Source organism: Piliocolobus tephrosceles, chromosome 13 (genome assembly GCF_002776525.5).
Source record: "Piliocolobus tephrosceles isolate RC106 chromosome 13, ASM277652v3, whole genome shotgun sequence".
Taxonomy (NCBI): Eukaryota; Metazoa; Chordata; class Mammalia; order Primates; family Cercopithecidae; genus Piliocolobus; species Piliocolobus tephrosceles.
In genome coordinates, this window is record NC_045446.1 from 11124324 (window position 1) to 11150951 (window position 26628).

General features: G+C 48.7%; 3 protein-coding genes across 6 annotated transcripts in view; 2 read left to right on the forward strand and 1 right to left on the reverse strand.

Moving 5' to 3' along the window:
* Nucleotides 1–743: 743 nt before the first annotated feature.
* Nucleotides 744–16175, forward strand: HNRNPUL2 (heterogeneous nuclear ribonucleoprotein U like 2). Its single transcript, XM_023186505.3, has 14 exons — nt 744–1612; nt 4068–4203; nt 4498–4574; nt 4763–4902; nt 5566–5656; nt 5756–5868; nt 6086–6349; nt 6524–6646; nt 7059–7187; nt 8269–8437; nt 11599–11799; nt 12859–12932; nt 13230–13337; nt 13460–16175. Exons 1-14 carry the CDS (start codon nt 1075–1077, stop codon nt 13538–13540), a joined length of 2244 nt encoding a protein of 747 aa, XP_023042273.1. The 5' UTR covers nt 744–1074; the 3' UTR covers nt 13541–16175.
* Nucleotides 16176–19150: 2975 nt separating this feature from the next.
* Nucleotides 19151–26628, forward strand: part of BSCL2 (BSCL2 lipid droplet biogenesis associated, seipin) — a 20250-nt gene continuing 12772 nt past the window's right edge. For 2 of the 4 annotated variants that reach the window (XM_026446529.2, XM_026446530.2), the window contains exons 1-3: nt 19151–19624; nt 21459–21674; nt 23472–23788. In XM_026446529.2, the coding sequence (XP_026302314.1) occupies nt 21588–21674; nt 23472–23788 (404 nt within the window). In that variant the 5' untranslated portion in view covers nt 19151–19624; nt 21459–21587. Of the gene's footprint in view, nt 19625–21458; nt 21675–22420; nt 22572–23471; nt 23789–26628 lie in introns of those variants that run through there. The other 2 variants (XM_026446531.1, XM_026446532.1) reach the window with 1 other exon arrangement.
* GNG3 (G protein subunit gamma 3) lies at nt 19566–21572 on the reverse strand. Its single transcript, XM_023186502.2, has 4 exons — nt 21436–21572; nt 20856–21081; nt 20370–20469; nt 19566–20089 (listed from the first exon to the last, which is right to left on the reverse strand). Exons 1-4 carry the CDS (start codon nt 21467–21469, stop codon nt 19961–19963), a joined length of 489 nt encoding a protein of 162 aa, XP_023042270.1. The 5' UTR covers nt 21470–21572; the 3' UTR covers nt 19566–19960.

Consider the following 26628-nt stretch of genomic DNA (forward strand, 5'->3'; position numbering starts at 1 on the left):
CCCTCTGCAGATACCCAAGCCTGGAACTCTCCCAGGCTTCGGTTTACCGGCGGGAGCAGGTCAGAAATGTGGAGAGTTTGGTATCTTAAAGGGTGGCGAGCATTGCGCCACATCGACCAATCAGAAGAGGCTCCGGAAAAATAATCCCGCAGAAACGACCCCGCCTCCTCAGCGAACCAAACGGGGGGGCGGGGCGGAATCCCCTGGCAGCTTCGCCAATTGGAAAAATCCGGGCGATCTTGGATGACCAATCGGAACGGCAAATGACGATTCAAGTTGTCCAATAAGAGAAAAGGGGCGGAGTCAAGGGCCTCAGTTGCTGGGTAGAAGTTGAGGCATTGAGAAAAAAGTAGCGCCCGTGATTACTGTATTTCTTGGTTCTGGGGAGCCCTTTTGCTTCCTAGCCAGAAACACAATTGCTAGTAGGCTTACATGTTGCAACACATTCTCTTTTGACTTTTTTTGTCGTTACTGCTGCAAGCACAGACAGTAGGAAAAAGAGGCTAGCGACCCCTAAGACGCCGCAGCAATTAGAAGTCAGACGGAAGTAACGGTAGTGGGAGGGCCAATGGCATCGGGGAGCTCCCGGCGGCTGCGCAGAACCCCCCAGCTGGAAGTACAGAAAGACCGGCGCGCACACGCTTCCGTGCTACGAGGCACTTGAGCCGCAGCCAGCCTTGCCCGTCTCGGACTCCACTGCGGCTGCGCGGTAAAAGCACCGGCGGCGATTGGCCCGGGGATGCCAGGGGGCGGGAGGAAGCGGGAGGAACTCCGTCGTCCTCCGCGCGCGCCTGCCCGCGGCTGGGGAACCGAAGGCCTGGAGGGGAAACAGCTCCCTGCGGCGTTGTTTTGGGCTCCGTGAGCCGAAAGGGGGAGGGGAGAGGAAGCAGAAGCAAACACTGCGCAGTGGCACCGTGCGCGGCCTCCACTCCTGCGTGCGTGCGCTCGCTCGCGCGGGCTTAGTGCTGGCGCGTGAGGCGGAGGCGGGCGGCGGCGGCGGCGCCTGCGCGGTCGGACTCGGTCGACGGTTCGCAGGGGAGGAGGCGGCGGGAGGCGGAGGAGGCGGCGGCGGCGATGGAGGTGAAGCGGCTGAAAGTGACCGAGCTGCGGTCAGAGCTGCAGCGGCGGGGCTTGGACTCGCGCGGCCTCAAGGTGGATCTGGCGCAGCGGCTGCAGGAGGCGCTGGACGCCGAGATGCTCGAGGACGAGGCCGGCGGCGGCGGGGCCGGGCCCGGCGGGGCCTGCAAGGCGGAGCCTCGGCCTGTGGCCGCGTCGGGCGGCGGCCCGGGCGGGGAGGAGGAGGAGGACGAAGAGGAGGAGGAGGAGGACGAGGAGGCGCTGCTTGAGGACGAGGACGAGGAGCCACCCCCTGCTCAGGCCTTGGGTCAGGCCGCGCAGCCGCCGCCGGAGCCCCCGGAGGCGGCAGCCATGGAGGCCGCGGCCGAGCCAGATGCTTCCGAGAAGCCGGTGGAGGCCACGGTCGGGTCAGGCGGGGTAAATGGTGGCGAAGAGCAGGGCCCCGCCAAGGGGGAGGAAGACGAACCCGAGGAACGGAGCGGGGACGAGACGCCGGGATCCGAGGTGCCGGGTGACAAGGCCGCCGAGGAACAGGGTGAGGAGCTGGCAGCCGAGCCCGGCTCCAACCTGCCGGCAGCTCCCCTGATCTAGCACCTCGCCCTGCACCGCGGGGTCCGAGTGCTTGCTTTCACTTGCCTCAAAGTGCCATCTGATGGAATGCCTTTCATTCTCTACCCACCTTTCTGAGGGGTTAGGCCGCCTCTCGTGGTCCTACTCTTTGCAGGAGGAAGGTTCCTGCCTAACTTGGTTCCTTGGTGATAGTGGATGGCAGTGAGTGATTTTGTATGCGAACTGCTTGTGAGCTACCTGTGGAACAGTCTCCCACGGTGCTTGTTATATTTTTCGTAGTTGAGAACGTGCTAAGCAATTGGGGATGACACGGAGAACCAGGCCCACGGTTAGAGGGTCAGGCCTTTGGGCTACCTTTAACTTTTTCACCGTAAAAATGTTAAGCGAAAATCGAAGTCCGCCAAAGTCTGCTCCGTTAAAAGCATGTTACCAGAGCTTGAGCCAGAGAATCTGAAAATCTAACCTTGCTCCTCTTTGAGCTGTAGGGGAGAGCTTCTAGTGTAATACTGTCGAGTTTGATAGTTAACCAGTGAAGAGAAAACGTGAATCAAGTGCATTTAGAGTTAGTTAACGTTACTTGGCTAGGGTTTTTATCTTGCTTGGATTATGATTACATTTTAATTCTCCCACTGAGTCCGTGGATGGGCATGTTTGTAGATTTGCTGAATACCTGGTGCTAGCCTTTTACATTTCAGGTCCCTCGTTTCCTGACTGGTAATGATTGAGGTGCTGGTGGGTCCGTTGAGTAAGCTTGTGGAAGAGGTGTGTTGTAGAATTGCCCCAGGGAGTTAGTGACCTTTCTCCTTTCTTTTGAAGTGATTGGATGGTTAGAACTGATCCATAACACTGTGTCAGAGTAGGGAGGATAAGTCTTACTATAAGGTGGGTGGCCTTAGTTCTTTTGTTAGTCATTTTTTTAGGCCACTAACCGAGAGTCATGGTATAATGGGAACCCATTGTACAACAATCACATGCAACTTGCAGATTGTCCTGTGTCCTGAAACAAAAATCCTATTACATAACCTTTGACTTATGTGTATGCTAAAGAGCAGATAAAAATATTGAAGGATAGGCTGGGTGTGGCTCACGCCTGTAATCCCAGCACTTTGGGAGGCCAGGCGGGTGGATCACCTGAGGTCAGGAGTTCGAGACCAGGCTGGCCAACATGGTGAATTCCTGTCTCTAGTAAAAATACAAAAAATTAGCCGGGCGTGATGGCTGGTGCCTGTAATCCCAACTTCTTGGGAGACTGAGGCGGGAGAATGGCTTGAACCCAGGAGGCAGAGGTGGCAGTGAGCCGAAATCACAACACTGCACTCCAGCCTGGGCACGACAGAACAAGAATCCATCTTAAAAATATATATATTGAAGGATAAAAGACTTTTAAAGGAATTATTATTAAAAACCTTAGCGTTGCAAAATGCAAAAGCCTAGGGAAAAATTCCAGGGTTTTTCCTCTTGTAGAGAATGTTGCTAAATGTACACCACCACCTTTCTGCCCCAAATTATGTGCGGTATAGATGAAGTATTATTTATGGATCTCTTGTGACTTAGTGATTTGCTCTTACAACTTTCAGTAGAAGTCCTTGGTAAAAATACAGTTGTGTTTAATGCACTTGAGTCCATTTGGTTGTACATTTCAAGGTAGGAAAGGGAAAATAAAAATTGAGGCTTCTCTGTATCATGAAGTTGTGGAAAAGTGTTACAAAATACGTATTAACTGCCTACCTTAAATCTAGATCTGACAAGAGTCAAATTAACCTTTGAAGTTTTTTTAGAGACCTAGGGGATATTTTTTATATCATATTGTTGGGGAAATCTGCAAGTTTGACCTGATTTAAGTGGATAAATTTAGAATGCAAAAATTGTCCAATTTTTATCTACTGCTTGACTGTAATTAGCCCATAATGTCCCTTTTTTTTTTTTTGAGACGGAGTCTGGCTCTGTTGCCCAGGCTGAAGTGCAGTGGCGGGATCTCAGCTCACTGCAAGCTCCGCCTCCCGGGTTTACGCCATTCTCCCGCCTCAGCCTTCCTAGTAGCTGGGACTACAGGCGCTCGCCACCTCGCCCGGCTAGATTTTTGTGTTTTATTAGTAGAGACGGGGTTTCACCGTGTTAGCCAGGATGGTCTTGATCTCCTGACCTCGTGATCCGCCCGTCTCGGCCTCCCAAAGTGCTGGGATTACAGGCTTGAGCCACCGCGCCCGGCCCAATGTCCCTTTTTTAAAAAATAAAATAAAATCACAGCCAATGACAGAAAGATGATCTTTAGAAATAAAATGTTCTGTGAATGTAGTGGGAATAAACCTAGTAGTTTTGATCAGACAGATTCTCAGATTCCCCGTTAGTGTCTATTAGGTCTGAGCTTATTCTACACTCCAGTATGAAAACTGCTGATTTTCTTTCCCTCGTTTTTGTAGGAGATGACCAAGATAGTGAAAAGTCAAAACCAGCAGGCTCAGATGGTGAGCGGCGGGGGGTAAAGAGACAGCGGGATGAGAAGGATGAACATGGCCGAGCTTACTATGAATTCCGAGAGGAGGCTTACCACAGCCGGTGAGGGAAACAGTCCCTTTCCTTGAAGGGAGTGTCTGCTCTGATTTTGGTATACCTGGTATTGACTGGAGAGACTGGAAGGAGGGTGGATTCAAAATGGATTAGGTTTTTATAGGCATGAGTTTTAGATTGCATCTACCATGGAAACTCCTATTGCCCTTTCTCATTTATTGAAAAAAGCTGCTGGGATTTGATAGTCACTGATAGTTTAAAATGGACATAATGTCATACACACACCTCTCAAAGAAGAGGACTTTGTTTACACTGTGTTTCTTTTCTATCTTACATATATAGCTCAAAGTCTCCACTGCCTCCTGAAGAAGAGGCAAAAGATGAGGAGGAGGATCAAACTCTTGTGAACCTGGACACGTGTATGTATAAGGCAGACAGATTGTGGTTTTTAACTAATCTCCTAAAAGTGATTTTGGAGATTAAAACTTCATAGCCTATAAATTCTATGAGACTTTGTATCCACTTCAACAACTGGCCATACTTGTGCTCTGTTGGTGGCTTACAAGTATTGGACATTGAAGTAAACTGATTGCTTCTTTCTTTACAGATACCTCGGATCTGCATTTTCAAGTGAGCAAAGACCGCTATGGAGGGCAGCCACTTTTCTCAGAGAAGTTCCCCACCCTTTGGTCTGGGGCAAGGAGTACTTACGGAGTGACAAAGGGAAAAGTCTGCTTTGAGGCAAAGGTAGCTCATTAAGACCATTCATTCATTTATTCCTGGATACTTACAGTTCTTAGGGAGAAGAAAAAGATTATTTATTTATTTATTTATTTTTGAGACGGAGTTTCGCTCTTGTTAGCCAGGCTGGAGTCCAGTGGCACCATCTCTGCTCACCACAGCCTCCGCCTCCCAGGTTCAAGTGATTCTCCTGCCTCAGCCTCTCAAGTAGCAGCTAGGATTACAGGCATGCACTACCACACCTGGCTAATTTTGTGTTCTTAGTAGAGATGGGGTTTCTCCATGTTGGTCAGGCTGAACTTGAACTCCCGACCTCAGGTGATCTGCCCGCCTTGGCCTCCCAAAGTGGTGGGATTATAGGCCTGGCCGAGGAACAAAGATTTTTTTTAAAAGACTTTTCATTTATTCATTAAACTACTACCTATGTATACTGGACTTCTGTCCAGTCAGGCTTTTATTAGTGCAGGTAGGTAAAAGCACTGTGCTTTAACAAGAACCTTAGTTTCAGTAACCAAGAAATTGATCCCTGTGGCTTTCAGTTCAGTGACTGTTATTCTGTTGTTGAGATAATTGTCGTTTTCAGTTTGTATAAAAATCGTGTCTTTCTAACTCAGAGTTTGCTACTCAGTTTGTCACAATATCTAATAGTTCCCTTTCTGACTTGGCCAGGTAACCCAGAATCTCCCAATGAAAGAAGGCTGCACAGAGGTCTCTCTCCTTCGAGTTGGGTGGTCTGTTGATTTTTCCCGTCCACAGCTTGGTAAGGTTATTTCTTTAACTTCCTCATTAGTGTTTACTGCCATATTGCTTAGTCTGTGGGAAGTCCGGATGTAGGTAACTAATTTGTTGACTGTTCTAGGTGAAGATGAATTCTCTTACGGTTTCGATGGACGAGGACTCAAGGCAGAAAATGGACAGTTTGAGGAATTTGGCCAGACTTTTGGGGAGAATGATGTTATTGGCTGCTTTGCTGTGAGTGCTCCTGAAAGTCGCGGGTCATAACAAGGAGCGGATAGAGGGCACTGGGAATTCACTGTGCTTCCCATCAGCTGCTGGCTTTTATGCATATGATGCCTGGCTCGCTTAGTTACATTGTGCAGCAGTCTGTGTGAAAAAAGATTAAATTGTAAAGTTTAATCAACCTGAAGCCTCGTCAGCCAATAAGTGCTCTTGTCCTTTGTCATTGTAGAATTTTGAGACTGAAGAAGTAGAACTTTCCTTCTCCAAGAATGGAGAAGACCTAGGTGTGGCGTTCTGGATCAACAAGGAATCCCTGGCAGACCGGGCCCTTCTACCCCATGTCCTCTGCAAAAATTGTGTTGTAGAATTAAACTTTGGTCAGAAGGAGGAGCCCTTCTTCCCACCACCAGAAGAGTTTGTGTTCATTCATGCTGTGCCTGTTGAGGAGCGTGTGCGCACTGCAGTCCCTCCCAAGACCATAGAGGAATGTGAGGTATGCCAAACAGTATACAAACACTGAGGTTGTGTGCTTTGCAGAGGTGGGTGCATATGCTCTCCCAGGTCTCAGAGCATTACCAAACAGGAATGGGAGAATGTTCTTAAATTGGATTTGATAAACATGACCCTCACTTATCTTTCATTATATTTCTGGTTCTGTTTTTTGCAGGTTATTCTGATGGTGGGACTACCAGGATCTGGAAAGACCCAGTGGGCACTGAAATACGCAAAAGAAAACCCTGAGAAAAGATACAATGTCCTGGGAGCTGAGACTGTGCTCAATCAAATGAGGGTTAGTTGCTGTTGGGGATATTTGTCAGATACAGTATTTGCTCTTCAGATACCAAGAGACTCTTATAATCTATCTTTCATGGAGAGTTAGTTTCAGGTATCTGAGAACAAGGGTCCCATAAATAGAGAAATGAGATTTTTCTCTCTCTGTGTTCTAGGTGGGTTTATTTTTGTTTTTCTTTGCTGTGTCGTCAAATTTCTGAAAGCACATAAGATCTGAAATACATCCAGGTTAAGACTGGAAATGACTACTGCAGGAAATGGACAACATTCACAGCACTGAAGACTAGGAATAGAGTGATATCATAGATTCAGTATTTGAAGAGGTGACATGTACCAATGACTCTTGGGCTCTAACTTGCTATACAACTTGTGTGTGTGTGTTTTTTTTCACTTCTTCTCAAACTAATCAGATGAAGGGGCTCGAGGAGCCAGAGATGGACCCCAAAAGCCGAGACCTTTTAGTTCAGCAAGCCTCCCAGTGCCTTAGTAAGCTGGTCCAGATTGCTTCCCGGACAAAGAGGAACTTTATTCTTGATCAGGTATTAAACTGATAAAATTGTCTAAAGTCAAGGTGGGGTGTGTATATAAAGAGAGACTGAATTAAGGAACAGAATCAGCTTACCTAATTAGGATCATCTGGTTGCGTGTTAATGGTTGCAATGTTTTTTGAACTCAGAGGTACCCCCGATTAGTGTTTTTACCTGAAAATATATGGACCCAGGCTCTAAAACATGTAATAAAGACAATGGAAAGAGTTGGAACTCATTTGAATTCCTGGCTCCACCACATTCTCTCTGGTTTGTAATTTGGATAAGTCCTTTATCCTCTCTGAACCTCAGTTTCCCTGATAAGCAAAACAGGATAATACCTGTCATGTAGTTTGAAAAGTTAAAGAAGATATGTGTATTGATCCCTCAACTCATGTCTTCTGAGTTACCAAAGATACTGAGTCCTTTTTTTTTTTTTGGAGATGGGGTCTTGCTCTGTTGCCCAGGCTGGAGTGCAGTGGCGCGATCTCGGCTCGCTGCAAGCTCCACCTCCCGGGTTCACACTATTCTCCTGCCTCAGCCTCCGGAGTAGCTAGGACTACTGGCGCCCGCCACCATGCCTGGCTAATTTTTTGTATTTTTAGTAGAGACAGGGTTTCACTGTGTTAGCCAGGATGGTCTTGATCTCCTGACCTCATGATCCACCTGCCTTAGCCTCTCAAAGTGCTGGTATTACAGGATTACAGGCTTGAGCTATCGCACCCGGCCTTTTTTTGTTTTTTTTTAAGACGGAATATTGCTCAGCCACCACCCAGGCTGGAGTGCAGTGGTACGATCTCGGCTCACTGCAACCACCATCTCCCAGGTTCAAGCGATTCTCCCGTCTCAGTCTCCCTAGTAGCTGGGATTACAGCACCCGCCATCATGCCCAGTTAATTTCTGTATTTTAGTAGAGATGAGGTTTCACCATGTTGGCCAGGCTGGTCTCCTGACCTGAGGTGATCTGCCCACCTTGGCCTCCCAAAGTGCTAGGATTACAGGTGTGAGCCACTGCCTGGCTGATACTGATTCTTTTGGTTAAATTTGAGTGATAATTTTCTTCCAAAACATCAGTTATTCCTCCTGTTCTTAGTGTAATGTGTACAATTCTGGCCAACGGCGGAAGCTATTACTGTTCAAGACCTTCTCTCGGAAAGTGGTGGTGGTTGTCCCTAATGAGGAAGACTGGAAGAAGAGGCTGGAATTGAGGAAGGAAGTAGAGGGAGATGATGTGCCTGAATCTATAATGCTGGAGATGAAAGGTGGGTGTCTTAGTCCATTTTCTGCTGCTATAACAGAATATCATAGACTTTGTAATTTACAAATAATAGAGATTTATTTCCCTCATAGTTCTGGAGGCTGGGAAGTCCAAGAGCACAGCACTGGCGTCTGGTGAGGTCCTTCTTGCTGCATCATTCCGTGGCAGGAGGGCCAAAGGCAAGAGGGCACATGTGAGAGAACTTGCTTTTATAACAAAGCCGCTCTCACAATAACGACATTAATCTATTCATGAGGATGGAACCCTCATGACCAACTCACATTAAAAGTCCCACCCTCTCAACACTGCTCCTTGGGGATTAAGTTTCCAACACTGGTACTTTGGTGGGACATAACTCAAACCATAGCAGTGGGCTAAAATTGTACAAGTTAAAGAGATTTTATCCCTGGTCAGTGCACACCTTATTGAAGCCTCTTAGCACCTGGAGTGACACTCTACATCTAAAATATAAATCTGAAGAAGAACTTAATGGTTACGAGCACTTGTAGGTAAATGAATGAGCAGAGAGAGAAGCAATAACCCCTTGACTCATTGTTTTCTTGGTTCTGGTTTTTGGTTTGGTTTGGTTTGGTTTTGAGACAGAGTGTCACCCCGTTGCCCAGCTTGGAGTACAGTGGTGTGATCTCAGCTCACTGCAACATCTACCTCTTGGGTTCAAGTGATCCTCTTGCTTCAGCCTCCCAAGTAGCTGAGATTACAAGCATGTGCCACCATGCCTAGCTAATTTTTGTATTTTTAGTAGAGACGGTGTTTCACCATATTGCCCAGGCTGGTCTTGGAACTCCTGACTTCAGTTGATTTGCCTGCCTTGGTCTCCCAAAGTGCTGAGATTACAGGCATAAAAGCCACTGCGCCCAGCCACTGTGACTCGTTTTGAAAAAGATACAGAAAGGGAAATAGTGAACTGGGCGCGGTGACTGATGTCTCTAATCCTAGCACTTTGGGAGGCTGAGGCCGGTGGATCACAAGGTCAGGAGCTCACGACCAGCCTGGCCAAGAGGATGGAACCCTGTCTCTACTAAAAATACAAAAAAAATTAGTTGGGCATGGTGGTGGGCACTTGCAATCACAGCTACTTGGGAGGCTGAGGCAGAGAATTGCTTGAACCCAGGAGGTGGAGGTTGTAGTGAGCTGAGATTGTGCCACTGCACTCCAGCCTCGACAACACAGGGAGACTCCCATCTCAAAAAAAAAAAAGAAGAAGAAGAAAGGGAAATAGTGACCGTAGGGTGATTTAAACTCAAGGGAGAGGCTTCCGTGAATCAGTTATTTGTTAAGTAAATATTTCTGGTACATCTATTGTTTATCTACATTTCTTACTCTGCCTTTTTTTTTTTTTTTTGGAGACAGAGTCTCCCTCTTGTTACCCAGGCTGGAGTGCAGTGGCACGATCTCAGCTCACTGCAACCTCTGCCTCAGCCTCTTGAGTAGCTGGGATTACAGGCACCCGCCCAGCTAATTTTTGTACTTTTAGTAGAGACGGGGTTTCACCATGTTGATCAGGCTGGTCTCGAACTCCTGATCTCAGGTGATCCACCCGCCTCAGCCTCCCAAAGTGCTGGGATTACAGGTGTGTGCCACTGCGCCTGGCCGCAGGGAGAGATTATTGTGGTTCAAATTAAAATATAGCAGTTGGGGGCCGGGCGCGGTGGCTCAAGCCTGTAATCCCAGCACTTTGGGAGGCCGAGACGGGCGGATCACAAGGTCAGGAGATCGAGACCATCCTGGCTAACCCGGTGAAACCCCGTCTCTACTAAAAAATACAAAAAACTAGCCGGGTGAGGTGGCGGGCACCTGTGGTCCCAGCTACTTGCGAGGCTGAGGCAGGAGAATGGCGTAAACCCGGGAGGCGGAGCTTGCAGTGAGCTGAGATCCGGCCACTGCACTCCAGCCTGGGTGACAGAGCGAGACTCCGTCTCAAAAAAAAAAAAAAAAAAAGCAGTTGGAGTGAATGATCTCATTGGTGAAACTTGATTTCTGGTGTCACATTATGTTTATGTTTTGTTTGTTAATTTGGCCGAAGTCTGTAATGCAATACGTAAGACAGAGAGTAATGTCTACACAAGAAAGAAATACTAATATTTTGATTGATCCTCCTACTATTCCCTTAAAATGTGATTTTTTTTCCCCCTTGCTGCCTTTAGTTCCTCACATCCCACCTACTCTATCAACTGTTCGCTCTTCAAATTCTGATAATCCCCAGGCATGGCAACTGGTTTGCACATTTATGAGCCAGATCCTCAGAGTTTACTCAGAATGAACTATGCCAGTCCATAACTCATATTTAGGCACTCAGAGAAATGTAGCTCAGTTTTATAAAACTGAGAGGGCCAACTGTATTCATCTAAGAATCGTGAGAGCCCCATTGAACTGAATTTCCACGGGGATTCAGCTTCTGAACTTGATGTCCAGAGAGTGGCAGATGTGCTGGCCTATCATGGACAGGTGGTAAATGAGAGCCCTTGTACTCTTGTCTTGTCTTCTCCTTGTATAGATGAGCAGATGCCTTTAGGCTTGGGTCAGTTTCTCATTGAGTCTCTCTTCTGCCACTGAGGCTAGAGTACAGTGGCACTCAGCCTCCCGAGTAGCTGGGATTACAGGCGCATGCCACCATGCCTGGCTAATTTTTGTATTTTTAGTAGAGACAGGGTTTCACCATGTTGGCCAGGCTGGTCTCGAACTCCTGACCTCAAGCCGTCCGCCTGCCTTGGCCTCCCAAAATGCTGGGATTACAGGCGCGAGCCACCATGCCCAGCCATCACTGAGTCTCTTTTTAAAATGTTATTTCTTAGCATCTTATCTGACCAACACCAAAACTTTCTCAGTTACTTTTAGCCTCTGGTTACCTGCTTCTGTCCTGATAAGAAACTTTAACCCAGTTCACTCCTAATTTATTATAGATCACTTGAGAACTTGTAAATCTACATAGCCCGTTGCCTGGGTCTGTTACAGTTTAGAGAAAACTTAGAGTAGAAAAAGTTAATGTCATTATTTAGATGCGATTGGATATGAACCTAGCACACTTTTGTGCAGTAGTAGGTGAGGCATAGGAAGTCATATGCTTCTTGTAGTAGAGTTTTCGTAATGAGTTCTTATCCATCTATGCACTTTTCAGGCCTACAAGCTTCTCTCTTACTTTTATAGCCAACTTCTCTTTGCCTGAAAAATGCGACTATATGGATGAGGTGACATATGGGGAGCTGGAGAAGGAGGAAGCTCAGCCCATTGTCACTAAGTACAAGGAGGAGGCGAGGAAGCTTCTGCCCCCCTCCGAGAAGCGGACAAACCGCCGAAACAACCGAAACAAGCGTAACCGGCAGAACCGAAGCCGGGGCCAAGGCTATGGTGAGTCCTGGGGACCTGCCAGCCCCCCTGCTTCTGTCCATTCTTTGTGCTTAGTACAGCAAGATGTGCAAGGGAAGGCCAAGGAAACCAAGTCAGGTCATTCACAATAGGGATGTGCCTTCTTCATGGAGCTTATTTCTTCCTGTGTTCTTTATCCCTGCCTTTTTCTTGTACTTTTTCCATAATTCTTTGACAACAAAAATCCTCTTTTTAAAAAAAGAATTACTTTTCACAAAAGTATTTGTTTCTTTGAAAAGCAATGCTTGGGCTCTCTCATCTGTCTAGTTTTCATTTTAACATACGGGTTCGCAGTGTCACTGTTACTGTCTGAAGGATTTGTGCAGTTAAATCAGATTCTCATCTTCAGTTTTCTTGCTCCTCTGTCATTTCGATCAACCTAACTGTATAGACAAGAAAGTGAATGCTTTATTCAGTGTTTTTTGTCGGGGGAGGAAGTTAACCAAGCAAGTTAGGCTATTAGTAGAATTAATTTCCCCCTGAGTGTCTAGTTTGTCAGTTAAAACCTCAGTGTGCATTCACTGCTCTTTAAAAATGTGTGTGTATGTGTGTGTGTCACTGTTAAGTCAGCAGAATTTTCGAGTGCCTGCTATGTGCTGGGTACTGTAAATGCTGACAGTTCCCGCCCTTAAGGAGCTGATGACAGAGACTTTGTTTCTTTTGCATAAAATGATAGGTATGGGTTATATGACATCTGAAATCCCTTCCAGGGCTGAAAGTCTGTGATTCTATGAATGGCAGTTTTTCTTTATGTTTCTAACTCTGCCATGTATCCTTTTGCCATCTTAAATGTTTTACAGGAATTGGGGAGGTTCAAAAACAAAGTGGCGTGGTTTTCTTGTGTCTCTGTTCCTCTGCCCTCCCCCCTCAGACTTTTTAAAAGCTCCTGGCTGGTGCTTTAATTAAGATACGTGAGCCTGGCCGAAGCAGGCCTCATATTCCCCCAGAATTGCCTTTGGCTCCGACTTTTTGATTTCCACCCAGACGTGGAGCCAGGACCCCATGCCAGCTGTCTGAGCGCGCTCTCCATTTCTCTTCCAGTGGGCGGGCAGCGCCGAGGCTACGACAACCGGGCCTACGGGCAGCAGTACTGGGGGCAGCCTGGAAACAGAGGGGTGAGTGCAGCTCTCCTTCTGCTCCTCACTCTGGGCTGTGAGAGCCATTCCTATTGGCTTAGGGGAGCAGAGTGGCTGTGAGAGCCATTCCTATTGGCTTAGGGGAGCAGAGTGGTTTGCCTGTTTTCTCAGGGCTTAGGGTTTTGCCCATTTAATATGTTTTGGAAGATTTACTGTGGGAAAATTAAACCAATTTATAGTATCGAGCTAAGATGTGTCCCATTTAAAAGGGGGTCGCAGTGGGTCATGCTGCCAAAAACCCATAAATCTTCACTCCTTTTTCTTTTCCTTTCTCAGGGTTACCGTAATTTCTATGATCGATACAGGGGAGACTATGATCGATTTTACGGGCGAGATTATGAGTACAACAGATACAGAGACTATTACAGACAATACAATCGGGATGTGAGTATCTTCTTGGGATAGATACAGGGTGAACGGGGGGCAGGAGCAGAAGGATGAATGTTGTGCCTCTTCATCCCCAGCCAGCTCTGGCTCCAAGTGATGGGGTTTCCCCTCTCTTCTAGTGGCAGAGTTACTACTACCACCACCCCCAGGACAGAGACCGATACTACAGGAACTACTACGGTTACCAAGGGTATCGGTGAAGCCCCTGCCATGGTCACCTGTCAGCCATGAAGCTGAATCTCTGGGGGTGCCAGGCACCCCCGCAAAACACAACCAAGGAAAACAGGGGCTGTCGGGGTGGGGCTGAGCTGCCGGGGAGGGGCGGTAGGGGGGAGGGTGCTCAAGGAGGGGGGGGGGGGGGGGGAGGTGGAAACAACGAAACTGTACATTTTTTTTAAAGTTTGTTGAAAAGAATATTGTCTTATTCTATAAAACATTTCAAACCTAGTTAGAGATTTGTAATCAAAAAACATTTGCGCAGAAAGCAGCACTTAGGGCTGCCTGTTCTATACCCTGCAGTCAGACAGGAAAAGAACTGAAAATGGCACCCTTCTGACATTCTGAGGCAGCTGGACTGGCAGCCAAGTAAAGGAGAGTGATGAGGTGGTGTGGGGAGGGTGGGGAGGCAGTGCGAGGGTGCTCTCCGCAGCAGGTAGGAGCAGGCAGGAGTGGGGACGGGGGAGAGCTTGTGACTGGGGCAGTGAAAATAAACGATTGGCTCTTATCAATCACTTGCACCAACTAACCGTTTGTATTTTCTTTACCGACCTTTCCCTTTTGGGATATGTGGTCTGGTGGGCTGGGAGGCTCACAGTGTCCCAACTCTCCATTTTCCTGTGCCTTTGTGCTGTTTGGCTGAGGCATGGAGACTGCCAGTGGGTGATTCTATTATGCAGGATTCCCAGGCCAAGAAAGCCTGGGGACTGTCCTTGATTGCAGAGCAGAATAGCCTGCCCCCTGTGTAAACACATTGATTAATTCCCATAAAATTTTGGGGAGAATGGGATTGCAGCCCTCAGCCTGAAGATTGTGATTTGCCAGTCTCTAGTCTTTGTCTTCCAAGGTTGAAAGAGGTGGGAGGTCTCTGAGATTATCCCTGTTAGAGTGTCCTCTTACAGTGCGAGAGAAGGACCGTTTCTCAGGGTTTCGGCTCACACGAAAACACAGCAGGATTCTTTTCACTGCAGCGGGATGTGTATATAGGTGAATCCTGTGGTGTGGGCTCCCAGGCCTAGGTGCTGAGAATAGCAACTATTTTCTACAGTGTGGAGGGCTCGTGCCCTGCTGGTTTTTTTGATACACAGGTAGAGAGTGGATAGAAGAGGGGAGGGTGGGGGGTGGGAGGCAGTTCAGTGGGGCTGCTGAACCTTGGGAAGAGTGAGTGTGAACGTGTGTAAATGTGCGTGTGAAAGGGAGCACCCCTTCCTGACTTCCAGAAACAAAATTCCTTTTGGGGCGCTTTCCCTGTGTGTCCCCAGAGAGGCCTCTAGCCAAGACTTCATTTGGGATAGTTTCATTTGTGACTTTACCAATACCCTCCCAGGTCTTGATAGACAGCTGTAGGTTGCTGGGTTCAAGAATATGGGTGGGATATGGAATGCTTTTTCAATGTCTAGCTTCAGTTTTTATTCATCCTTCTGCTCAGCACTGTCAGCCGAGAGCTTACTCAGCAGACACCACATACTGCAGCACTTCCTAGTGAGAAAATCTGGGTTGTGCCACTAGAAAATGCTTCACTTCCATTTCCTCACCTGGGCAGCTCTCTTTAAAATTGTGTGCTGATTTGGTCTTCCTCTCCTCCTCCCACTGTTACTGCCCTGCAGCCCTTGTTCAGGTGTATAGACCCTTATTCTGCCCTCCAGTGTCTCTGTCTGTCATGATACACCCTTCCGCCCAAATACCTCTGACCCCAAGGCTGGAACAGGGCTGGTAGGAGATACGTTTGCTTTCTCAGTCATGTCCTTTCTCTTGGCACTGCTTCCCTGCGGTGTCCTCAAATGGATTTGTGTGTGGCAGTGGAGTGATTGCATGAATTTTTCTGTAATACATTAACTTTGTATTAAGGGAGTTTGAGAAAGCTTTGCTTATAGTGTCAAGGCAAGGAGGTAAAAACTGGAGCCCAAAGAAATTCCCTTAGGGCAAGATTATGTTATAATAGAAAATTGAATTTCCTGAGGCAGTGGCTGCCACCCCTTTTCAGATGTTTTAGTCCTGCAAATAGCATCTTTCTTGTAGTCTGTGACATGGATGGGGATGCTAGGGCCCTCAGGGGCAAGGGGACTAAACTAAATCAAGTTAGGTTTTTTCCCAGCAGAGATTAGGGGAGGTACTTGCTGTTGATATTTGACACTAGAAAGTCATCTTTTTTACAAAACTTTTTCTAGGTGGGTGGAAAGTGAAACTGCCACATCCTTGTTGGTTTAGTCCAAGAGATCATTTGCAACAACAGTAGATGTCTGGGTTTAGTTTCTGTCTTTTTATGATGAAAAACTTTGTTAAGGGGGAAAATGTGGATTATGGTAACCAGAGGAATCCGTAGCCTTGTTTTCCTTAGAACACTTGTTTAGTGTTTTATCAGACGTCTGTTGTAGTGGTAGACAGGAAAGCTTGTGAGAAAAACACCACATGGAGCCTGTAAATGTTTTTGCACAACCTGTAAAGCATTCTTGGAAGTGGCCAGTAAAAAAGGGTTTTACCATTTAAAAAAAAAATGTAACTGTGTCATTGTTTACATCTGTAACTTTTTCCTCCCCTGTTCTCATTACACCATTCTGGCGAAAATGTAGGCAAAGTAGCTTCCAGTTTTAGAATAAATAACCATTTGGATTGAATTCACCCTATCTCCTGTGGCTGCACTGACTGGGGCGGAGGGTGTCATTGGGTTATTTATTCATGTTTTAATGCCTCTTTCTCAGGTTGCATGGGCTCCAACCAAGGAGAACTCTCTATTGCATGGTGGCTGCCATTCCCTCCCTATTCTACCATGCCTTCACTTGGGAGCCAGCCATGCAGTCAGTTGACATGGGTGGGTAGTTATTAGTCTTATTTAGTGCTTGCTTAGGCTAAGAGTCGAGCCATTGAAGTATAAGAAAATAAATTTTAACTCATGACCTTTGTATTTGATCTATGCAAAAACCAGTTGGATGCTTTAAGTTAAATGTAAAGTTCCATTGTGGAGCCAAAGAAGTATATGAATGAATAATTACTGCTAGGGGGAAAGCCCACTCATTCAACAGAAGTTTGATGGGGGTTATTTTCCAGTGAATTTGGAGAATGAGACTGTAACTTAAATTTACAACAGCATCATTGCTTTTTTTTGCCTTTTTTTTTTTTTGAGACACATCCTCGCTCCGTTACCCAGGCTGGAGTGCAGTGGCATACTCTCTGTTCACTGCAACCTCAGCCTCCTGGGTTCAAGCGATTTTTCTGCTTCAGCCTCCGAAGTTGCTGGGACTACACACGTGTGCCACCAGGCCCAGCTAATTTTTTTTTTTTTTTCCTAGTAAAGACAGGGTTTCACCATATTGGCCAGGCTGGTCTCGAACTCCTGACCTCGTGATCTGCCCGCCTCGGTCTCCCAAAGTGCTGGGATTACAGGTGTGAGCCACCGCTCCCAGCCACCATTTATTAGCACTGAACTGATCCTAACAGTGGTTTCTAATACATGGTCAGGGTCTTAAAGCTCAGATACCACAGGTTCATGACACCCAGTGTTCTGAAGGGGTAGTAGTATTGACATAGATACTGCTCTAATTCCTACCCTCTATGTGACACAGATTCAGATACCTGGGTTTACGGCTTTGTACCCTTTAGGCCACCCTTCATTTTGGTAGCTATCTATTCTTTAGGATATTTAAAGTTGCTGTTAGAGCTAATTAATCATTTTTTTAAGTGGTTAATCATAGCTCATGCCTGGTCTCTAGTAACTTCTTAAACCCCTTTTTCCCAACTAGTGCTGCAGCCTTGCAGTTATAATCTGATGGGTAGGAACATAGTGTGTGCAGAAAAACTGAAGAGAGGCGCTTTGTGTTTTCGTTGTTGGTTTTTTTTTTTTTTTTTTTTTTTGAGACGGAGTTTCGCTCTTGTTGCCAAGGCTGGAGTGCAGTGGCACGATCTGGCTCACCGCATCCTCTGCCTCCCAGGTTCAAGTGATCCCTACCTCGGCCTCCCAAATAGCTGGGATTACAGGTAGCTGCCACCACACTGGCTAATTTTTATATTTTTAGTAGAGACGGTTTTCACCATGTTGGCCAGGCTGGTCTTGAACTCCTGACCTCAGATGATCTGCCCGCCTCGGCATCCCAAAGTGCTAGGATTACAGGTGTGAGCTACCACACCTGGCCCAATAGCGGCTTTTTTTAAAAATCAAGGTTACATTTATTAAACACTCCCAAATTTTTTTTTTTTTTTTTTTTAATTTTTAATCATGTCTGAGCTGTTGTGGAAAATTTCACTTACTCCCCTGGAATTTGCCCAACACCGTGATACAGTGGGGACGAGGAAGCAAGGTGCTTGGTCCCTGCCATGCCGCATTTGTCATTTAAGCATGTACAGTACAATCCATTTATTGGGTATTTGGGTGCCTGATATGTGCCATTGTCAGGATACAGGGATTAAAACGGACCTGATTGATCCTTCCTGGAATTTTCACGGTGCCAAGAAGGAACTGAGGCTCCTCCTCAACAGAATGGCGGTAGGGTCCCACTCCAGGAGGGCAAACTTTTCCTGTTTCTTCATCTCTAGGATGAGGGAATTAATTAGAAGCTCTCCAGGACTTAGAGCTCAGAAGTTGCCATCAACAGTAAAAAGCTGCTTGGGAGTCCCTGAAATTCATGAAAATGTCCTTAGGCGGAGGCTAAGTTCAGTTACTGGTGATAACACCCTTTCTTCCTTTGGTTTCCTCTCTCCACTTTGCTGTCTTCTGTGCAAAAGGTACCTGGAAGCTGGAGGTAATGAGCTGTCCCTACTGTTTCAAAGCAGCCTCCCTTCCCAAAGTATATCCAGGCACAAAACAGCCAGCCTAGACTTCCTCAGAAGAATGCGTCCCTGAGTTTAGAGGACCTTGACTCTATGAGGAGCACACATACTGGGATTGTTTACGTTTTTTGCCTTGGCCCTGGTCCTATCTCGGCTCTGTGCACCCTTGGAAGGAAAAGAGTCTAGGAGACATTCTGGTGTTCGTAAACCTCCGCCATGTTTGAGTCCTGGAGATGACCATGACATGTTAAGCCTTAAGTTTAGTCCCTGTCCAAACAGCATGCTAGACTCCTGCAAGGCACATTTAAGTGTGGGGCCACAGCTTTCTGGCTGATGTGGCTGAGTCGGCCTGAGGGGAAATTGAAAGCAAAAACAAGCCCCAGTTCTACTAGGAAACCCAAACTGAGCAATTTCAGGCTTATCCAGCTCCTGGGAAGACCAGGAAGCAACTGAGGAGCGGTGCACCGAGACGGGCATCGCTGGGGGTTAACCCCCTGCCGCTAATATTTCCGCTCCAGAGCTTGGCAAGATGTAGAAACCTAGATTCCCTTGCAAGATCCACGCGACCAGCGTCGGCCACGCTTTGCTTCCTGGGGTCCCCTTGTTTAGTGATTCTTCGTTATGGCCGCCTGTGTGCCTTCGGCTTAACGGGGAGGACATCGAAATCCAGATTTCAGGGTCGCAGGGCGCGGGCCCCGACTTGGTGAAGGAAGGGGCAGCCATTTTGAGACCAGAAGAGGGTGGAAGGGACCATATTGAGAACGCCGGTTCCCTGGGGGCCGCCATTTTAAGAGAAGCCCTGTACGGTAAACTCCGTGACGTGGGGGCCGCCATGTTGGTACGGCCATCTTGGAATGGGAGCGGCTGTGGGCGCAGCCATCTTAGGTATAAAACCGGCTCCAGTCGGGGTAACTGAAGCCAAGCTCCGCCCCTCCCCCCACTAAGAGTTCCTCTGCTGTACGACTGCACTCCCGCACCCTCCCCTAAATCCACCCTCTTCGGCCTGTTTACCTTTTAACTTGGCTTCGTTGCACGTTTGCGTTTGTGTGTTTGCTCTCCGCAGCCTCTTGAGTGTCTGTTGTGCTTAATTCTTCCATTGTGGACGCTCTCTTGCGCCCGCCATCCCCCAACCCGGCTTATCTCCGATCCTTGACAATGTCTAGCCTGCTTTGATTGGCTCTATTCCCTGGGTATGGCAGATCTATTGCTTGATGATCCTCTCCCCCCCAAGAATTCTAACACAGGAGCTGTCCTGAGGCTCTGGATGACTTTATTCTTCAAATGACTTTACTCTCCAGTAGCTCCAGGTGAGACTGAGAGCAAGAACCTGGCCCATCCCTCTCTCCATTGTCTGAGCGGGTAACCAAAGGAAGTGGGCAGGACGCTGGCAGAGTCTGACGGGGCCCTGCTGTGGGTGGAGCAAAGGGTGCCTCATATGTCTGGGGTGCTTGGGGTGGGCCACAAAGGTGGAAGGAAATGGGGTCGACAGATGAGGGTGGGCCTTGTGCTTCAGATAACCTCACATGGTCAGGCAAGGGTTAAGGATGGGATGCAGGGAGCCTCAGGGGCTCCCGACAATTACTGACCTAAGGAAGGGCCCAGGAGAGGGAAAAGGGAGGAGTTGTGAGAAGGGACAGGGGAGCTCAGAGGAGAGCACAGAAGAACTTCTTCTCCCGGAAGGGGTTCTCCGAAGTGGGCACAGGGGTGATGAGGGGATCCTCACAGGCGTGGGCATCACAGTAAGTCATCAGGTCTGCGGCTGCCTTGGACACCTGGGACAGCCAGGAGGGGTACTGTTAGCCAGGACCTCTAAAGGGGACTGCAGCCTCCCTTCCCAAATGGGTTCTCTTTTGCCATCTCCAGGGCTCCTTACGACTGTCTTCTCTCTCATCCCCCACAGAGACCTGGGGACAGCTCTCTTTGCGTAGCCCCAGACTCCTCCTCTGACCTCAGGGAGTGCAGGAAAGAATGCATCTCTTATCCTGAGCTTTGGGAACCTGCAGCACAGCACAGCCTGGCCAACTAATGGGAGCCAGCCAGGGTCCCACCTACCTTTATCCGGCACAAGCTGGCTTCAATCTTAAGCTGTTCCACCATCTTGCGTGCTTGCCCAATACTCATAGTGCTGTTCACCGGAGTCTCACCTTTCATCCTGGAAAAAAAGAGGGACCTCTCAGAGAACCCTCTCAGCTGGAGGCCCTCCTCCATGCTCACTCCACACCAACCTTTACAAGGCTGTGGTCATACCCCAATATTTTGTTTCCCTCGTATCCTCCTCCTCCTCCTCCTCCAGTGGACTGTCTCATCCCTGTATTCCTCATGGAAAAAATAGGGTGGGATGAGGTGCTCCCCAAACTCCCTCATGGCCTGGGCCACAGATCGGTAAACCTTACACAAATGATGTAAGGCTTTTCAGCCCTTCAAACCATGTGTGTCCCCAGCTCTGAAGACCTCAACCAACCCTGATGAGGAGGGTACATCACCCCTATCTGCTCCAGTGAGCCCCAACAGGAGAAAAACAGGCTGTTACCTACTCACCTAAAGCCACAAGCAGCAGTAGCAGACCTGGGTGTAGGGTCAGTGGAGGGTACCAAAACCTTCTGCCTGAGATGGGTGCCCCACCCTGCAGGGAGTTGCAGCTGAAAGTATCTGATGCAGAAACAGTGACTATAGGCAAGGAGGCCACTGGGGAGGGTCAGGCCAGAGGTTCGTCGAGGACTGGTCTCAGTTTCTGCAGCTGAAGCACTGCCTGGATGGCTGGTACCTGAAGGATGAAGGATGCTAGAAGGAGCTGCTCAGATCCTGGAACATACCAACTGCCTGGCCAGTGGGGGAGCCTAGCTGCCTGCATCCCCTGCGCACACCCCCACTGTCGCTGGTTCACTGCCTGCCCCTCCCCCATTGCAGGCATCCTGAGTCTGGGCTAGAGCCCTCCTCAGCAGAGCTGAGGCCAAGGCCGACTCCCCCTCTCAAATGGGGTGGTCTGGGCCTATGACAGCCCCTGCAGTGGAGTCTGTACTGGCTGCGGGGGGACCCTGCTCATTTGAAAATCTGACATCAGCTGGGCAGTCGCCCCCCTCCTTCCTTCCTCCCTCTACCCTGACACAGCACTTAGCACCTGAATCTTCGTTTCTCTCCCAGGGACCCTCCATTTTCCATATCCAGGAAAATGTGATGCGCCACAGGTATCAGCGTCTGGATTGCCACTTCACATCTTAGCCACAAGTGACTCAGTGGAAGATCCAGAGGCAGCAGAGGCTCGTCAGGAAGATGTCTACAGAAAAGGTAGACCAAAAGGAGGAAGCTGGGGAAAAAGAGGTGTGCGGAGACCAGATCAAAGGACCGGACAAAGAGGAGGTAGGAGGCCTTGTGGGGACAGTCAGCAGAAATATACTGGAAATAGGTGGGCTGGCTTGAAGTAGGGGGTGGTGGATTGGTTTGAAGAATTTCATTCATTTTGATTACTTCCCACGCCCGCAAGTGTGCAAAGATGTACACAACACTGGCCTTGCCCTCTGAAGGACTTTATCTGGGGTGATTAGACGTCTACAAAATAGAAGATACCACTTGCCAAAAGCTAGTCTAGATAATGTGCTGTGGGGACTCTGAAGACTGCATCCAGTTAGGGTCAGAGAAGGTCCACAAAACGCGGAGCTGAAATGCTACCACGCTGGGAACAGGGGACTAATCTGCCTGCGCAACAAAGCAGGAGGTCCAGGTTGCCGCAGACTGCAACATGCTCTAGGTGAATGCCCCCGCCTTAGATGCCTACAGGCCCTAAGGGCTGTGGGCGATAAAAATCAGCCCCAACTGGATGACCGCCTCACTTGCCCGCTTCGCGGGTGAAATGGCCTGTGGTGAAGGTGTGCACGGAGGGATGTGATTGCAGTCTCGAGGGAGGGCCAAGCGGAGGCTGCAGTCAGCGCATCCCCTGGGGCATATCTTGGGGCTTGCAGGGAGGCGGGCGTCTTTCCCCTTTGGTCACGGTAACCGGAGGTAAACCTGCCACACAGCGCAAGGAGACGCCAGCCTCGCAGCCCGGGAAGGCTCCGCCCCTCTGCGCCGGACGCCGCGCTGGACCCCGCTGTGGGCCGAAGCCCCGCCTCCCAGGGCTACCAAAGAGGCTGGCGGGGAGGGGCGGGACTTCCCGGGAGCCGGAAGTCCCGTCTCACGGTTGCCCTGGCAGCGCGCGTGGCTGGTGAATCGACCGCCCTGTGGCAGCCGGCCGGCTGGTTTCCATGGTTGCACGATTAGGTAGGGGCTCCGGGCGCTTTGCCCACCCCCGAGCCGGAGGGGACTTGCGGGAAGCGGCGGTTGGCTGCAGGGTGCTCCGCCTGGCGTGGGGCGCAGCCGTATTGGGGAGCGAGCTCAGCTCGAGGCGGAGAGGAGAAACTCGGGAAGCAGTTGTGGCTACTCTTAGGCTACTGGTTTCAAGTCTGGCCCTATGATCTTAGGCAAGTCGACATTCTCTTCGTGCAGCTGCCTAGCAGTGTGGATTCAGTATCACCGTGTGTGTGAAGCTCTTTGTAAGAATTGTAAGGTGCGAGGCCGGGCGCGGTGGCTCAAGCCTATAATCCCAGCACTTTGGGAGGCCGAGACGGGCGGATCACTAGGTCAGGAGATCGAGACCATCCTGGCTAACACGGTGAAACCCCGTCTCTACTAAAAATACAAAAAACTAGCCGGGCGAGGTGGTGGGCGCCTGTAGTCCCAGCTGCTCGGGAGGCTGAGGCAGGAGAATGGCATGAACCCGGGAGGCGGAGCTTGCAGTGAGCCGAGATCCGGCCACTGCACTCCAGCCTGGGCGACAGAGGCGACATTCCGTTACCAAAAAAAAAAAAAAAAAAGAATTGTAAGGTGCTTATTCTTTGTTACATAGCTGTGAATGAGTATCAAGGTGGTTTGTCCCAGAATCAAATGTCTGGAGAAGGAATTCCACTGAGGCTATCTAGCACTGGGCGGGAGGAAACACAGTGGAGGAAAGGGAAGGGATAATTGGCTGAGTGGCACAATCATTTGGAGAAAGGCCGTATATATGAAACAGTGACTTTGCTGTCCTGCTATCTCTCGTTCCTGAAAGCCAGTCCAGTAAGCTCTTTTGTCCCCACTTCCCTGGGGAAATGAGTCACTCTTTTCCCCCCTCTCTCTTTCCAGGAACCACCAGCTCCTGCATCCCATGGCCAGGGGTGGCGTCCAGGTGGCAGAGCAGCTAGGAACACAAGGCCTGAACCTGGGGCCAGACACCCTGCTCTCCCGGCCATGGTCAACGATCCTCCAGTACCTGCCTTACTGTGGGCCCAGGAAGTGGGCCAAGTCTTGGCAGGCCGTGCCCGCAGGCTGCTGCTGCAGTTTGGGGTGCTCTTCTGCACCATCCTCCTCTTGCTCTGGGTGTCTGTCTTCCTCTATGGCTCTTTCTACTATTCCTACATGCCGACAGTCAGCCACCTCAGCCCCGTGCATTTCTACTACAGGTGAGAGGGGCTTTCTAGCAAAATAGAGGACTCCTGTGAGAATTGTAGGGCCCTTGGCGCTCAGTTCAGTCCCCTCATTTACAGATTGAAGGGGTGGCCTGCCCCTCCACACCTGTGGGCGTTTCTCGTTAGGTGGAACGAGAGACTTGAGAAAAGAAATGAGACACAGAGACAAAGTATAGAGAAAGAAAAAGTGGGCCCAGGGGACCGGCGCTCGGCATACAGAGGACCCACGCTGGCACTGGTCTCTGAGTTCCCTTAGTATTTATTGATAATTATCTTTACCATCTTAAAGATAAGGGAGTGGCAGGACAATAGGATCATTTTAGGGAGAAAATTAGTAGTAAGACATATGGATAAAGATCTCTGTGACATGAATAAATTCAAAGGAAAATGCTGTGCCTTGAGATACACATGCAAACATTTCCATAAACCTTTTAGCAGCATTGTTTCAGACTATCACATGGGGAGAAACCTTGGACAATACCTAGCTTTCCTAGGCAGAGGTCCCTGTGACCTTTGGTGGTGTAGGTGTCCCTGGGTAGTTGAGATTAAGAGAATGGTGATGACTTTTCACAAGCATACTGCCTTCAGGCACTTGTTTAACAAAGCATATCCTGCACAGCCCAAAATCCATTAAGCCTTGAGTCACCACATCACATGTCTCTTGCAAGGACAAGGTTGGGGGTAGGGTCACAGATTAACAGCATCTCAAATACAGAACAAAATGGAGTCTCTTATGTCTGCTTCTTTCTATATAGACACAGTAACAGGGTGATCTCTCTTTTCCCCACACAGATGAGGAAAACTGGAGCCAGGTGTGCTTACAGGACTTCTCAACTTTGACAGCGCAAGGCTAGATTTGGGTTGCCAGGGCTAGGGTTCTAGTTATCCCTCTGATTACTGAAATCTGGTTTAAAAAAAAGAAAAAGAAAAAAAAATCCACTTCTATCATTATGAGGATCAATTCTATTTTGGTTGGATCACCCCTCTCTAAGGGCCAATGTAGAATTTTGAGCCAACTCAACCCTTTAGTGCAGAACCAACCTGGCTTTCAGGAGCTATTAGGAAAGCAGTAGTTTGCCTTTTATATTACTGCCTCCCAGTGAAGGAGTGGCCTGCTCCTCCACACCAGTTTCTCATCAGGTGGGACAAACGACTGAGAAAAGATGCCAGGCAGGCGCGGTGATTCACGCCTATAATCCGAGCACTTTGGGAGGGCGGGGGGCGGGGGGTGGGGGGGGAATGTGTGGATCACGAGGTCAGGAGTTCGAGACCATCCTGGCTAACACGGTGAAACCCCATCTCTACTAAAAATACAAAAAGTTAGCCGGGCACAGTGGCAAGCGCCTGTAGTCCCAGCTATTCAGGAGGCTGAGGCAGGAGAATGGCATGAACCCTGGAGGCAAAGGTTGCAGTGAGCTGAGATCGCGCCACTGCACTCCAGCCTGGGTGAAAGAGCGAGATTCCATCTCAAAAAAAAAGAAAAAAGAGACACACAAAGTCTAGAGAAAGAAAAGTGGGCCCAGGGGACCCACGCTCAGCATACGGAGGACCTGCACTGGTCTCTCAGTTCCCTCAGTATTTATTGATAATTATCTCTACCTCTCAAAGAGGGGGATGTGGCAGCACAATAGGGTAATAGGGGAGAGGGTCAGCAGGAAAACATGTAAACAAAGATCTCTGTGTCATAAACAAGGTTAAGAAAAGGTGCTGTGCCTTGATGTGCACCTATACAAACATCTCAGCGCATTAAAGAGCAGTATTGCCACTAGCATGTCTCACCTCCAGCCCTAAGGCAGTTTTCTCCTATCTCAGTAAATAGAATGTACAATCGGGTTTTACATTCCATTGCTCAGGGAGGAGCAGGAGACAGATGCCTTCCTCTTATCACAACTGCAAAGAGGCCTTCCATCTTTTACTAAATCTCCTCAGCACAGACCCTTTATGGGTGTCAGGCTGGGGGATGGGTGTCGGGCTGGAGGGACCGTCAGGTCTTTCCCTTCCACAGGGCCATATCTCAGGCTATCACATGGGGTGAAACCTTGGACAATACCTGGCTTTCCTAGGCGGAGGTCCCTGTGGCCTTCCACAGTGTATGTGTCCCTGGGTACTTGAGATTAGAGAATGGTGATGATTTTTAACAAGCATACTGCCTTCAAGCACTTTTTTAACAAAGCACATCCTGCATAGCCCTAAATCCGTTAAACCTTGGGTCAACACAGCACGTGTCTCTGCGAGCACAGTGTTGGAGCTAGGGTTACAGATTAACAGCATCTCAAGGCAGAAGAATTTTTCTTAGTACAGAATAAATGGAGTCTGTTATGTCTACTTCTTTCTACATAGACACAGTAACAGTCTGATCTCTCTTTTCCCCACACCCAGTCCCTGAAAGTCTGCTGCACAATAGAGATTATGGAAACATAAGATGAGTAGGTGCATAAATTTGCCTCCCAGAGAGTCTTACCTCTTGACTGGCCCCTTAGTTCCTTCCCATTTTACAAACCCTAACAAGTGCCAAATTCTCTCTCTCTTTTTTTTGAGATGGAGTCGCTCTGTCGCCCAGGATGGAGTGAAGTGGCACAGTGTCTGCTCACTGCAATCTCCACCTTCCTGGTTCAAGTGATTCTCGTGCCTCAGCCTCCCAAGTAGCTGGGATTACAGGTGTGTGCCACCACGCCTGGCTAATTTTTGTATTTTTAGTAGAGATGGGTGTTTTTGTTTTGTTTTTTTTGTTTTTTTTGTTTTGTTTTGTTTTGTTTTTTTTTGAGACGGAGTCTTGCTGTGTCTCCTGGGCTGGAGTGCAGTGGCCGGATCTCAGCTCACTGCAAGCTCCGCCT